The sequence below is a fragment of the Tetrahymena thermophila genome, assembly GCF_000189635.1.
Source record: "Tetrahymena thermophila SB210 genomic scaffold scf_8254396, whole genome shotgun sequence".
NCBI lineage: Eukaryota > Ciliophora > Oligohymenophorea > Hymenostomatida > Tetrahymenidae > Tetrahymena > Tetrahymena thermophila.
The window spans coordinates 49,379-64,934 of record NW_002476179.1 but is presented as its reverse complement, the minus strand read 5'-3'; the positions used below and the strand labels follow the sequence as shown (position 1 = coordinate 64,934).

At 23.3% G+C, this 15,556-nt stretch overlaps 4 protein-coding genes across 4 annotated transcripts; 2 read left to right on the top strand and 2 right to left on the bottom strand. All coding sequences in view use genetic code 6, as the record gives it.

Moving 5' to 3' along the window:
* Positions 1-935: 935 nt before the first annotated feature.
* Positions 936-2,825, top strand: TTHERM_01108640 (hypothetical protein; the record flags this gene model as incomplete). The annotated part of the gene is made up of 1 exon (XM_001030225.3): positions 936-2,825. The coding sequence occupies one exon, from the start codon at positions 936-938 to the stop codon at positions 2,823-2,825; it is 1,890 nt and encodes a 629-aa protein (XP_001030225.1).
* Positions 2,826-3,399: 574 nt separating this feature from the next.
* Positions 3,400-3,981, top strand: TTHERM_01108630 (transmembrane protein, putative; the record flags this gene model as incomplete). Its single annotated transcript, XM_001030224.2, has 1 exon — positions 3,400-3,981. The coding sequence occupies one exon, from the start codon at positions 3,400-3,402 to the stop codon at positions 3,979-3,981; it is 582 nt and encodes a 193-aa protein (XP_001030224.2).
* Positions 3,982-6,152: 2,171 nt separating this feature from the next.
* On the bottom strand, positions 6,153-8,312 carry TTHERM_01108620 (clathrin adapter protein AP-1, mu subunit; the record flags this gene model as incomplete). Its single annotated transcript, XM_001030223.3, has 2 exons — positions 6,153-6,799; positions 7,346-8,312. 2 exons carry the CDS (start codon positions 8,310-8,312, stop codon positions 6,153-6,155), a joined length of 1,614 nt encoding a protein of 537 aa, XP_001030223.2.
* A 1,222-nt stretch (positions 8,313-9,534) lies between these two features.
* On the bottom strand, positions 9,535-15,073 carry TTHERM_01108610 (calpain family cysteine protease; the record flags this gene model as incomplete). The annotated part of the gene is made up of 2 exons (XM_001030222.2): positions 9,535-14,817; positions 14,867-15,073. 2 exons carry the CDS (start codon positions 15,071-15,073, stop codon positions 9,535-9,537), a joined length of 5,490 nt encoding a protein of 1,829 aa, XP_001030222.2.
* Between the last annotated feature and the right edge of the window lie 483 nt (positions 15,074-15,556).

The window sequence follows — 15,556 nt, the reverse complement described above, 5'->3', positions numbered from 1 at the left end:
AATTACTCGTGTATTAATGCGTATATTAAATTTAAGGAACTTTGAAACAATCAATTCTAATTATTTCTAATCACATTTATCCTCATGCAAAAATTTACTTTGCTTTTACAACCAACAAATTTATTTATAGAAAAGTATGATATAACATTTTGATTTCCAAATAAGTATTTGTTTTTCGTAAAAAAAAATAACTCTTTTTAAAAAAGGTGGCTTTATAAAATTGAAATTTGACAAACGAAAAATAATGATGGAATAAATAGACTAGCATAATTTTGCAAGAACACTAAAATTTATTTTTAGTATCAAGAAATGAAGGAAGCGCTTAATTGCTTGAAAATATAAAGCAAATAGAAATTATTAATTATGGTAGGAAATAAAAGTAAAACATAAATAAATATATGGAGTCAACCAAATAAAAATGTGTAATTGCGATACAGAAAGCAAAATGATATAATGGGTAAATAAAAAAATAATTAATTAGAGACCATATAATTAATAATATAGGAGCAAGCAGCAAAGTATGTATTATACTTTAGATAGTTAGTGAATTTTAGAATAAATATTAGGGTAATTTGAGTGTAACACCAAAAAAAATTGATAAAAAAAATTTTAGTAGCCATGCATATAAGTAAATAGAGTTTAAATGGTATTTTTAATTAAAAAGAGACAAATAATATTAAGAATTTATCTATTAAATGAATAATCAGACTATATAAAATAATATAAATGTTATTATCGCTAATTAAGTTATTACAATATCAAAAAAGAAAGATATCTAAAAGAAAAAAATTAATTTGAAAAGAAAAAATCAATTAAAGTTAATCAAATAATATTGGTTTGTTTACATTATTATTTCAAAAGCAATTAATTAATATTTTTAATTCAAAAAACACTGAAAAGCGAACAAATAAACATATTAATTAATTAGTAAATAAATGTCTGTGAGCTAAATAGAAATCATTTAACCAGACAATAGCAAGGCTAATTTCATTCTTTTTCCAAAGCGCTTGAGTCTAACAAAAGACAACGAGTCTGCATCAAAGCGTCGTATAAGTGGTTCGGTCAGTAATTACAATAAGATATTCGAAAAAATTCAATCTATTTAAATGTTGAAGGATAAATCAGCTTTAGGAGTATAACAATAGCCTTAGTCATCAGCTAATCCAGTTCATTTATAGAGAGATTGTATTAACAGCACTGTGTAGGAAAATTTAAAAAATAATTATCATTCAGATCCTTATCCTCACTAAAAATAGAATATTTAGATTTTCAATTCATCTTTCTTATAATAAAATAATCAGTAACCAATTTATGCCAAATAAACAGGTAGCTTGCTTCCTGCCGTTTTAAATTTGCAGCAATAATAAAAGGAGTCATTTGCTAAAAAGAGATCAATTTCTAGTCAATCTTTTGGAGCTAAGGATTATGGATAAAATTCAACTCCGTCTACTGCATCATCTTAAAATAATGACAGTTCAGGGATGTCATATAATACTCTTCTTAGATCATCTATAAATTTTAATAATCAAAATAGTATTCATTCAAATAATGCAAATAAAAGTGTTAATATCAATAGCAGCCAGAAATTAATAAACTGTTAATAATAACATTACTTCTCTGATAAACAAACAAAGTAGTCACACATAAATCAAAAAAGTGTTCACTTTCGTAATAACACTTCTAATTAGTATTTAAACACAGATAAATAGTTATAATTTGAAAACGTATGTTCTAAGAATCAATAGCAAACTTTTAACCAAATAGCTGCACCTCATTGTATTAATATTTAAAAATCTAAATTTACTAATAGTCAAAATACAAAAAATTTGACAAGCACACCAGATATTCAAAAATTAAGAAATTCTGATACATTTAGTAATAGCGTAGCTGCTTTCAATCCATCATACTCTCAGTAACCACTAATAAAAGAACGTCGTATAATAAGAGTAAATTCTATTTTAAAGAAGAAAGTGGTTGATTAAGATCAATTTTATCAGCATGATTAATAATTTGAAACCAATAATTTGGCAACAAGCGAAAGTTTTGAAGAAAACAACAGTTCTTAAGTAATTGCTAAGAATTTCGAAAGTGCTCCTCCATTTATTAATGATTTAGACATAACTGAAACAAGTAGCAGCCAAGAAAACAAAAATTCTCTCTGTGAAAACATATAATAATACTAAAAAAAAGCATATTAAATCGTTCGTAAAAGATGCAATAGTGCTTCTCCAAAGAAATGCGTCAAATTTGATGAAAACGTTTTAGTTTGCAACATGCACACTTCGACAAAAACACAATACAAACTATCCTAAAAGGAAATGAAGTAGGAACTAATATAATAGTGTTCGCAATTTCGTAAAGACCTTCGTCTTTTGAGAATGCAATACCAAAATCAATAACAACAATAGCAAAAAATAAAACATGAACAGCTAATGTATTAACTCAATGAACTGATGACTCTATCTCAGTAAAACCAAAATAGCGACATAAATTTATAAAAGTTTGGACCAACTCTACCCATAAAGCAATACACAAAATTCAAAGTGCTTTCTAAATTAGATAAAAACCAAGAATAAGAAAAATACTTGCAAAAAATAGAGCAAATAGACAAACAATATAAGCAAAATCTAGCCTTAAAATTACAAACCACTTACTCTATAAAATATTTCAATTAAATGTAATAAAATTTATAACAATAACAACCACAATAATAAATTAATTAAAATCCACTAAACCAGCAATAATAACAATATTAAATGTACCCTAACAAACCAAACCCAAATATATTTAATAACTCTCTCATAAAAAATTTAATATCCCAATGAAATTTAAACTATTTATGACTCCTTCACTGTTTCAATTCACTTTAAAATTAATCCTCTCTACCTATCTATTATCAATTAACTTATCTTATAAAATTAAAAAAAAATTATTGAGATATCATGAAATAAATGATGATTGATTCAGATTAAGTGTTCTGTTTCAAAATATACAAATACATACTATTATTTACTATAATTAAGTAAATAATAAAATAATTAATTAACTCTCTAAAAAATGTTAACATTTGAAATAATTAAATTACTTCTATTTTATAAACCATCTCATACACACACACACCCAAAACCAATAAACCCTTTGTATTTATTCAATATTGTTACATATCAATTAATTTACATTCCTTTCGTACTATTTTAACTTTAAGATATCTTAGACAATTAAATTATTTTTACATTAATTGAATCTATTAATTTATTAAATTACATACAATTTTTGATAGAAAAAGATAAATAGATAGATTGATAGATAGATACAAATATATCAGAAAATAAATAAAAAATCAATATAAATAAATATCTTTAATAATACCAACATTTGCAGTAGCAAAATTTTGCAACTATGCCATAATTAGAATAGAATAAAGAATCACTCTAAAATTAAAACATGGATGGAATACCTATAAAATGGTATATTTTAAAATCTTTATCTAAAATTTTTGAGTAAAAGCTAACTGAGTCAGAATAGTATTTGGAAAACTAAATAGGCTCTGACCCATAAACTTACATTCGCGATAAAGATCATTGTACTTTAAAATATCTGAAATATTATTTACCTAGTTTCTTTGGGATTTTCGCATCTTTAGTTTCTGGAGGCTGCTATTATTTACATTTTAAAGAAGTAAATAAACATTATCTATAAAAAGCAATAGAAAATGAAGCTTTTTTACAACAAAATCCTAAAGCTTAAAATTTATTCCCTGCTAAAGAATTTGGAGGTTCTACATATCCTTTCAAGTAAATTTCAAAATCACAACAAAAATTAAGATTATTAATTTGTATGGGATTTTTCTTTGTTGCTGGATACTCAAACGGATATGCTAATTACAAATACAATTTAATAAACATGAATAAAATATTCTATGAGCAGTAATATGAAAAAAGATTTAAACAAATCACATAGTAACAAAAGCAATAATTATGATTATTCTTACTAAATTGAGTAGCTTATCAGATTATTAATAATATATATAAGAAAAAAGGTATTTTGAATTTATTACTTTTAATAAACTGTAATGTTTTACATATTAAAAACAAGTAAGTAATTATAAATTTTTACTGAATCCCCTCTCCATAAATTTTATTTTTTACTGAATTTCATTCTATCTGATTGGTTATTACTAATTATGTGGTAAAAAATAGCAACTTGAAATATTTAAAGAATTAATTTTCAATAAAGTTTTATATTAATCCTCTTAGTACATTTTTCAATAAATTACATAAAAAAAAAATAAAAGGCAGAGAATTTGTAATGAATTAAAAAAAAAGTTAAATAAAAATAAATGGAAAATTTCATTGTTTATTTATTTATTTAATTTTTTTCAAATTATTTTTGGGTTAAATAGAAATTAATTTTATAATTTTGAATTGATTTATAAGGGATTGTATCTGAATATTTGTAAATTTTTGAAAATTAACAACAAATCTTGCAGTCTTTAAATTTATTTCAAACAAATAATTTTATTAATATTTAATTTTTTAGTTAGAAAATGAATTTATTATCTTATATTTATTTCATTAAAAAATTGCTACTTATAATTTAGAGTAGTACATTTTAATCTAAATTAATATCCATCAAGAATTATTAGCAACCTACTGTAAATTTAATTTTTAATTTAGCTAAAAATTAATTTTTTTAATTATTTAAATTAGCTTTAACTCTAAAAATTAAAATGATTTATTTTCCACAATTTATTTTAAGTTTTTTTAAGTTTCTTACTAATTACTTATTAATTTGATTCTTGAAAAGAATTTATTTAAACTTTGATTTTAAATTAAACACTAATTAGGTTTAGAAAACTATCATTTTATTCTAACTTGAAGCAAATAAATAAATAGTGAGTTAAAATTATAAATTTAGAAATAATGTTACAAAATCATATCAAAATAATAATTCTTAGAATAAAAGGTTTAGCTTTATTGCTTATATTCCTTAAACATAATTGATAGAATTTAAACAATCTTTGATTTTTAGTAAAATTTTTATTAGATTTAGTTTCAATTTGCTTATTTACTAGATCCAATGATAAAAATATTTTAACTTGAATATGATGCAAGTACAATTGAAGAAACATTTTGTTTAAAAAAATCTAGTTTAAATAAAAAATAAGAAACCAATTTACTTAGTTTTTGTAACAATCATAACTATTTTTAGATAAAGTATAATTTGATTTTATAATAATATATATTTGTTATATTTTAATATTACCAATAAATCTTGAAGATTTTTAAAAAATGAATAGTTTGATTTATATTTAATGATTCTTTTTTATATAAATTTACTATTCTTTTTTTAATTTCTAATTTTTAAAAACTTAATTCTTACAATAATAATTATGATTAATAAATTTTAATTTTAATAAATTTTTTAAGTTATCTAATTTATTTTGAGTTTTTAATTGATTGAATAAAAATATAATTTTTAACTATTTAAAATAGTTTTAAATCTCAAAATTTTTACATCACTTTTTTTATTTTAGATTTCTTTTTTTTTTTTAGCTTTTTTATGATTAATAGTTATTTTTTCATAAAAATTTAAGCACAGAATTTAAACTGACACATATTTATTTGGCTTTGAAAAATTTCAATTTATACAAATTAATAAAAATAGTAAGGAGTGACTTAAATTATAAATATAAAATAAAAATTGTTGAAAAGTTTTTTACAAAATAAAAGTTTCTTAATACGGTAATATTTAGCAATTATGTCTTTTTCCTTTAGGATTGATTAAGATTAAAAATTACTTGAGAATTATAGTTTTAAGTAAGCTTTAGAGGATGTTTATTCTAATTTTTATTTATCGTTTTGCTTTTAATTGAGACCTTATTTATCATTTTTTATTCAATTTTATTTCAACTTGATGACATATAAATTAATTTATTTCATTCAAAATATACTGACTTAAACACTTTAAAAAATGAAAGATTATGGATTTATGGAGTATAAAAACATATAATTAATGCACAATCTTAAGAAGATATAATACAAGTTAATTAATGAGTTGGTTGATTAGTTGGTTAGATAGATAGATAGCTAGCTAGTACTTATATTCTTTACAAAAATTTAATTAAACATGTTAATTTTGGTTGGTTTCTTTCAAGACATTCTAATTTGATAATCTCCATTTTATGTAATATAACGAACCCAAGGAAGAGCATGATAACCACTCTTTTCTTATATTTTTAAATATCTAACTTAGAAACCACTTACGGTGTAGTAAGGGATTTCGAAGTTGATGCTGATTGGCATTCTTTAGAATTTTTCTCTATTAGGAGATACTACAGTAGGCAAGTGGAAAGTAGCTGTCATCATGTATTCTCTTTAGCCAGGGAATTACTTAAATTTCCATCCCATAGCTTCTTTTTCAGCAACATATTCGACAGTACCATAAGCAGCCTTGAAAACTGGGGTTTCAGCATCATCAGGTACAGGGATAAAGATTTCAACGTTATTAGCAGTAGATTTTTGCTTGAAATTACTCTTTACCTTAACTGTGAATTCAATTTTATTAGAGTTAGGCTTTCTTTCAGGAGTAACTTCAACTGAAAATAGAGGCTTAACACGAACATCTAAACGATAGGAAGCTAATTCAAATTCACCATCAGGAGGAATGAATGAAATTACTCTATCATTTTCAAACTTCGACAATCTCACGCAGGCATGGAATTTCATATCATCAAATTCTATTGCTCTACTCTTAGAAGTACGCCCTTATGCATCATAAAAGGCCTTATCATTGATACCTGATTTAAAATATAAATAAATATAAGTGTAATGAATTTTATTTTTCAATCTTGCTCTTAAAAATGAGAGCTTTTCAAAGATATCAGAAACAACTATCTCACCTCATTGAAAAACATTAATCTGTGAGTGAGATAATTTTTTTTGTTTCTTGTATTAATTAATTCATATCTGCTTTATATTGATTTCTGAAGAGACGATTTTTAAATAAAATTTTGAATTTTAATTGATCTCTAAATAAATTTTATAAGTCATAAATAATTAAACCTAATGATTGCTGATTTTTTTAACTTTCAAAACTAAGACAATTCCTAAATCTATTTTATTCTCGAAAATTTAAGCATTTGAAATGTTAGAGGAGAATGCCTTTCTAAATTTTCAATTCAGAAGAATGATTTTGCAGAATGCGAAAGTTAAAAACACTAAAATTATTTTTAAAAACTGCAACAAAAATAAAAAGAAACGTGTTTTTTTTTTTTGAAGATATTTGCTTCTTTCAAAATTAACTTGCAAACAAACTAACTTTTAAATTTTATGCAATATTTTACCTAATTTAAGTTCAGGCATACCGGAAAGGAAACAACGAACTCTAATTTAACCAGCTATTTCTGACTTAATGACATTACCTTGATGAGAAACTAACATATTTAATTTTTCAATAACATCCAAAAAGACTTCATTCTTTTTGTAAGAAATACCATTGTTTCTCCAAGTAACTGCACCTGTAATTGCATCTACTTAGTTTTCGATTGACAAAGAACTATTCTTGCTTGGCTTTTTTTAATCTTTTTTCAACTCATGAGATTCAGTCTTTATCAATCCTTTAAGAATCTTATTGTCAGTGGTTTGGGGATAACCATTATCCATCATTTCATCAAGTAGTTCATAAATAATAACAAAATTATCACGTACAGATTCCTCTTCTAATTCCTTAAAATAATCTACTAAAACTTAAATAAGTTGGTACAAGAAGCTGAACACCATCATGCAGTTAGTATTCTTTCTAGAAATTGCTAAGAAGATCAAATTATTATGATGTAAATAGAAGAAAGAGTGACCATACTTATCACGCAAAATAGGCTTAACTGAGAATTCATCATATTCAAGCAATTTCTTGTTGAAAATATCATGAATGTTAATAGGCAAATCACCTTTATAACATCTTGTGATGAGAACTCTTCCCTTATGATCTAAAATATAGATGGCTGAAATACCAGTACTAATACAGGATGACATTGCTTTCTAATTCTTAAAATATTTTTAAAAAATGATTTCTATGCTATTTTAGTTGTATTTTGTATTAACTATTTATTTACTTATTAATTTATTAATTAATTGCTTATTTATTTATTTGCTTTTACCTTCAATCTATTAATGATAAACAATAAATTCAAGATCTATTTATCTATTCACTTCTTAATTTGTTTATTATTTTTATTTAATTTTTTATAGTTGGTTGTTTGTTTTCCTTCCTAAGATTTTATTTTTCAAATGTTAATTGTATGTATAAAGCATTCATTCATTTATACTACATACATATTTACAGATATTTTATTTATTTATTTCTAATATATTGTTTTTGTCAGATTCTCTTAACTTGAATTAATTAATTAATATTTTTTAATTCATAATAAAAGCCTTCTCTTTTATTTATTTTTAAATAGATATCCCTAAATCTTCCAAATGTCTCACCACTTTTAGAGCTGTTGATAGTCCTAAATTGTATTTTTGCATAGAGATTTGTAAATAAAAAATTTAAATTTATTTTTATTTATATTTAATTAATCTTATTTAATCTTGAAAATCATTTTATTATTCAAATAGTTTATTTTATTTTAACTACGTTAATAATATACTAAACTTTTTTATAACCAAAAATTATTTTGTTATTTTTTTAAGGTTTTAAAATAACATCTTTATTTTGATTATTTAATTTTCTTAGTTAACAAGAAATCAGTTAAATTGTATTTGTTTTTAGAATAAACAGAAACCAATAATTAAAAAGATATTTTTTTAATCTCTTACTCTATTTAAATTCAGTTTAATTTATCCAAAATTAATAATTTTTTTGGCTAATTAAACTATTTATTCATAAAATATAAATAATAATAAGATATAATTTACAATTTAAGAGTTAATTATTTTGTTTTTTAATAACATTTCAAGTTATTTTGATTTGATAAGATTATTTGATATTTTTACAAAAAATAAAAAAACTGCTCTTTAAAATAAAATAAAACATTATCAGAATCAAATAAATTCTTCCAATAAATGAGGAAGAAAATAATTTATTTCTCAAAGAAAACAATCTAAAAAAGTATTTTTTATTGAAAATCATGGCTAATTAATTTTAATCTTCTTTAATTATTTCCATTTAATTCTTGATTCTTTAAGGATTTAAGCTGGCAAGTCTAACTTTTCCATATTTAAATTATTTATTTATCATTTATTTTTTCATTAAATCATAATAGAAAGAATTATTAAAATTAATTAAATTTGTAGATAATTTTATAGATAGATAGTTAGTTAAATAAATATATGGATAACATCATCTAGAGTGATACTTTCTAACATATAAGAAGTGAAAGAAATATATACATTTTAAGTGCATTCATAGATTAAATATATTTATTTATTTATAAATTTATTTTAAAATATAAATTTAGGTGGAAAATTGTAGTAAATAGTGAGATTTATTTGTATTGAATTAAGGTGGTGATTTGTTAGAATATTAATTTCATAAATCTAAAAATTCTGGATCATATTTTGAATATTAAATTTATACTTACTGTTTAGGGTTGATTTTTTTGAATATATATCTGATAGTAGATTTAGGCATTACTTTAATTATATTATACTCATTTTCTTTCAGTTGGGTATCTATTTCAATATTGCTAAGAATAAATTTTATATTTTGCTGGAATATTTTATCAGTTGTATCATTAACAATTTCAACGATGTGATTCTGCTCACAAAAAAAAGAAATCCAGTAAACTTGGTAAAGAGGATTTATTTTTTCCTTTTTTGCAAGCAGCCTTGCTTATTAAATAAGGATTTCTTAAGAACAGTCTATTTCAAGGTATTTATTAGAAAGAGGTATTAAGTCACTTGTATAGAAAGCTAAAACTATATTACTCGATTTTTCAGTTACTAATACTATTTTGTATATCTTTTTAGGCTCAAATTTTATTTCTGTAAAGGCAAATTTCGTGGTAGAGATGTATATCTGTGCTACTTGTTTAATTATTTCCTTTCCATCTGAAGACATTTCATTGATTTTAACTAAATGATTTACATATTAGTTGCTTTCATATTCTTCAATGAGATGCTCTCGGTTCTAATATATTATAAAGTAGCCCTCTACTTACTTTTCTAACTATTATACAGTATACACATTAACTTGTTTTTCACTTTTTTGATTATTTTCAAATGCTAGAGATGAATAAAAATAATCCACATTTACATAGCTTATACATAGACTGCAAAAATTATCAAAATAATCGCAGAAACTCATCCAAAATATTCCATCGTTTGCCACTTCAAGCTAATGTCTTTATTTTAATTTCTCTGTCCACGTTAGCGTGCATTGGTCAGACCATTTCCCATTCCACTCTGTTTTTCCCCAAGGATTCTTTAATTTCAGAATTTTGATACCATCGATTTCATCTGTTTCTAGAATGGAGTATGCATGATTAGAAATCAATCCATTTTACTTGGCTTATCCATCTAAACTTGCATTTGAGTTATATTATTACTGCTATTGTTAATCTAATTAATCTACTTAGTTTTCCTCTATTTCATCTTTTAGCATCGTAGTAAATAAGTAGCCCTTTTGCTTACCTTCATGGATCATTTTCCATATTTCTTCTTTATTTGAGTTTTTAAAAGGAACATGTTTACTTGGTGCTCCAGTCATATCCACAACTGCATCACTTGAGCCATTTTTATTTTTCCCGCCTTCTATATTTGAATAACAACCTTTAAACTTAGCATAAGCCTTTTCAAGCAAGCATGTCCAATAAGCCTTGGTATCATTAGAAAACTTGCAAAATATAGGATCAGAGTCATTTTTTCTACAAGGTAAATTATCATCAATTAACACAGTCTGCCATTAACCATCTATGCACATATTTACGGAATAGCAGGAATTTTTAGTATTTTATAAAGAACCATCTTATTTTTCTAAAACTGCTTACAAATTATTATTCTTTTAGTCCTAGTTACCTTGAATATTGTTGAATAATTTTTTTACAAGTTGTGGATATTAAGCAATACACGTTAGAGAAGCAACAAAATAGCAATTAGCTATCCAGCCTTAAACAGTGTCTTTGACTGATATTTGATTTTATTATCCATAAATAGCAATTTATTTGTGTTTCTTAACACCCTCTTAAAATTAAATTATTCTTTTCCACTGTAATCCTTTTGCCCTTTAAAATTTGCTTAAATTCTTGGTAAAGCTTTCCTCAGAAGGAGGAAACTCCTAATCAGTGAATAATTATTCCGAAACTGAGATTTCATTTTAATATTTAGAGTTAATTTATTCAATATTTATAGATATAACTTTACTAGGAAGGGAAATAGAGACTCCTTTTTCTTGAATTTTTTCATTATTTTATTATGTAATTTTAGAACTGCTTTACTATATTTAAAGAGGTATTTCTATTGAAATAGGTTGTTCATTAATTTTTTAAATAGATGTTAAATCTTAGTTTTTCTACTTATCATTATTTAGATAATTACAATCTATTTATTTTAAAGAATTACTTTTTAACTTTTCTTACTTTTCTTGAACTGACAATAAGGAAAATAAACAAGTTTTATTTTCAGATTCTAAATTAATTTTTATTGAATTTTTTGCGATTATTTGAGGATTATTTATTTCTTATTTAATAAAATTTCTTATTGAAGTTTATGATTTGTTTTATCCGATCGATGTATTTTCTTCTATTTATAATGACTACTGATTAAGTGAGCAATTTGTTTATTTTTTTAAACTCTCTATAGGGTAATTTTTAATTTGAAATTTATTATTCACAGTATTTTCAGAATTATATTCATTCTATTCATTATTTTATAAAATTGTTTCATCTTCAATAAAATTTTCTTTTGATTTATTGTAGGATTCAGCAAAAGTAGGTGAAAATGTCCTTGTTTTTTTAATTGGAGGGATGTCATATTACTAGAAAATGATCTTTTCAGAATTAATTATGACCTCTTACTAAAGTTTTAGCTACTCTAATTTCTCACATAAGTAAAGGATATTTTCCTAAGTAAACTAATTTTATGCATTATTGATTTCTTAATTTTAATTAAAGTTTACATTGTACTGATATTATTATTTTGTATCGATAACATTTTCTTAATAAAGTTCTCCTTAGCTTAAATTTTCACTAATACTCTCTATCTCTTATTTATCAATCATCGTATCTATTTAATTAAACTTTTAAATGTCACATTCTTTAAGTAGTTTATCATCTTTTATCTCTTTATTTGAAAAGGAGGATTTAGATTTGATCTATTGATCCTCATATCCAAGCATTACTTTTTATTCTAAATTTTATTTTTCACAATCATCCAATAACAAGCCTTAACTAAGTATTTATGCTTATTCTTTATTCTAAGAAAATTATTTTTTAAGAATCTGTTTAAATACTTAATCTTCTAAAAGTTTAGAAGATTTTGATTGATTTTCTTCTTTTTTTTATGTTTAATTTTCAAGATTTTTATCTGTATCCAACTGATCATTTTGTTTCTTTCCCTCATTAAATATGCTGAGTCTATTTGTGCTTTATTTATTTAAGCTATTTTTACTAGAACCATTGTCAGATTTTTGATTAAACTCCACTTCTTTTAAATTTTTATTTTCAATTTATTATGACTTTTAAACATCTGTAATATTTTTTAAAGAACTTGAGCCTGGTTGTAAGGTATTTGATTGTATTTGTTAATCTTTTTCATTCTTATTATCTAAGCTATCAACACTTACTGATATGCTTTTCCTATGATTATAAAACTAAGACATTTTGGTTAACTTTTTTTGAGGAATAGTAAATCTTTTTTTTCTAACAACTGCTTATTGTTCTTCATCTTTACTTTATTCCTATTCGGTATTTTGATCTAAATCTTTTTTATTTTCTAATTGTATTTCGCTGGAATCTTCATTCTTTAAATTGGTAATTTCATCTGGAATTTCTTTTTTGATATCTAATAATTAATTAGTTTGTTATTCTTACATACATTCATCTTTTTAATTAATTTAACTTTCAAACTAAGTTTGCTCATTGTTAGGTTAATTATTATCTTATTATTTTTTATTCTATTTGTCAATTTAATTTTCTTCTCTTTGGGCATCCTCTTAAATTTAGTTAGCTATATTATCTTGATCTGCTTAATTATTTACTATAGGTTAGAAAATATCATCTTCTTTCATCTCCTCTTAATCTTAATCTTAGTCTTAGTCTTAAGTCTATTTGTCTGTACTATCATTTTATTTAATCGAAATATCAACAAGTATTTATTCACTGTTTGATTCATCACTTTAAAAAGTAAATCCTTTGCTCTCAATATCACTTGCCTCTTTATACTTATTTTAATTACTATCATCTTTATCATTAAATTTGTGTTTTGGTTCTTTAAAATTATATTTATGGACAGCCAAGTAGTTGTTGCTACTATTTTTTTCTTGGTTATTTGCCTAAGCAGTTAATTCGAAAGAGATGCTGCTGTCTTTGCAGCCAATCATATTATCATTATTGCTGCCATTAATTGGACTGCTATCATTAATAAAAGATCCAATACTGCTAGGTTCTGGACATTTATCTACATAGAATTCAGGTAACTACTCACATTTGCTAAGTTATTGATTAGTAAGTAAAGGGATTTATGATTCAATAATTGGATTATCATTATTATTAGCCTATTATTCATCAATCATATTAAAACTTTTGATGGTATTGACATTCTTAATTATATTCTATTCAGAGCTATTTGCTAAACTATTGGATTATTGATTTTATTATGGAATAGCTTTATCACTTAGTGTTGATTAGTCTGATATTTTCTGCTAATAATCATGCTTTTTGTTTTAAGAATCTTCAACATTAATTTCATTAGAAAAAAGATTATTTTAAATTACATTGCTCTCAATTAAATGGTTATTTTTTAAATTATTTTAATTTTCTAAATTAGTATTTTCATTTTCATTTTTTTAGCAAATTTTATTATTATTTTATTGTTACTCATCTGATTTTTTGTCACATTCTACCTCTTTAATTTAAAATTAATTTAAAATATCTGCATTGCTTGTTTCAATATCACAGTTTAATTAATTGTTATTTTTGTTTTATTTAATTAATTCTTAATCATCTTCTATTTCTTCCACTTTCAAGTCTTATTCAATTTATTATTTTGTTATGTTTGCTTGCTAGAAGAAAAATTAATTTTCTTTCAACTCAAAATTTTGTGATGACGCCTTAGAAAGGCTATTTACAACTTGCTGATTTTCTTCTTTTTCATCAACTATCTGATCATTTTTATCTTTCACCAAAGATGATTTATGGGAAATTATCTTTTTACTCTCACTTATACTCATTTTACTACTTTTCTATCTCCTTTAAATGGAACTTCCCATTTTTTTAACTTCTTTGTTAGAGTTAGATTGGTCTATTTTAGAATAACTTCTACTTTGTTGCCTCTAAACTTTATTTTCTTTATTCTTTTCAGCAAAATGATTGTTTTCAATAGATATTCTTTATTAATAATTATTTTATTATTTTCCAATTTTGATCACTTAAGTAGTGAAGTCATCATTTTATTGCGTTTCAAAGTTAGTCATACCATTTTCATCAAATTTAGCATCTTCTTCTACTTCTAAACAATTATGCTTATTTTCATTATCATCAATAGTTTCTTTCACAAATTTATATTATTTTTTCTATCTTTTGTGCTTTTTGCTTCCTTCTTAACTCATGCCACTTTTTTGGCTAACAAATTTGAATTAACTAGAGCCTTCTCCATCCTTAATTATATTTACATTTATAAAAAAATAAATCTAAAAAATTAATTACATTCACTTTTTGAACATATTAATCATGAGCTCTACCCCCATTTTCATCAAAAACTAATGGAGGTATGAACTAAATTTTTGTTTTCATTTTTTTAAAAGGACTATTGTATTAACTATTATTAGAGAGTTTTTTGACAGGTACGGAACTAGGATTTTGTTGATCCTCTGGGTTATGGACTTCTTTTTCTTTTGATTTAGAGCAACCCATACTAAGATAAATTATTAATTAGTATACAATTTATTTCCTTAATTAATTTAATAGAAAAAAAAAAATTAAAAATTTGTTTTTTTTATTATGATAATTTAATATTTGCAAGCTTTCATTGTTGGAACAGTAATTAAAGTTATCTCTACTTGTTTATCACCGCAATCAATTGATAATAAAATCCCTTACATTATTATGATATAAAAACAACTTCGAGATATTATATTTTATATTAACTATATTTAATAATTTTAAGTTCTTTGAAAAGAAGAAAACTAACTTTTACCTCATATTTAACTAGAACAAAATAAATTTTAATGTCTTAAATTTTACATTAAATTCTTCAGTTTAGCATATATATATTTTTTTTTTTATGCTACCAAATACTGTTCATATAAATTTTATTTTTCTTAAAGCAAGTAAGGATCAAAAAGGATCAGTAACAAGCTATTTAAACAATCTTTTATTCAGTATCAATTTTATAAT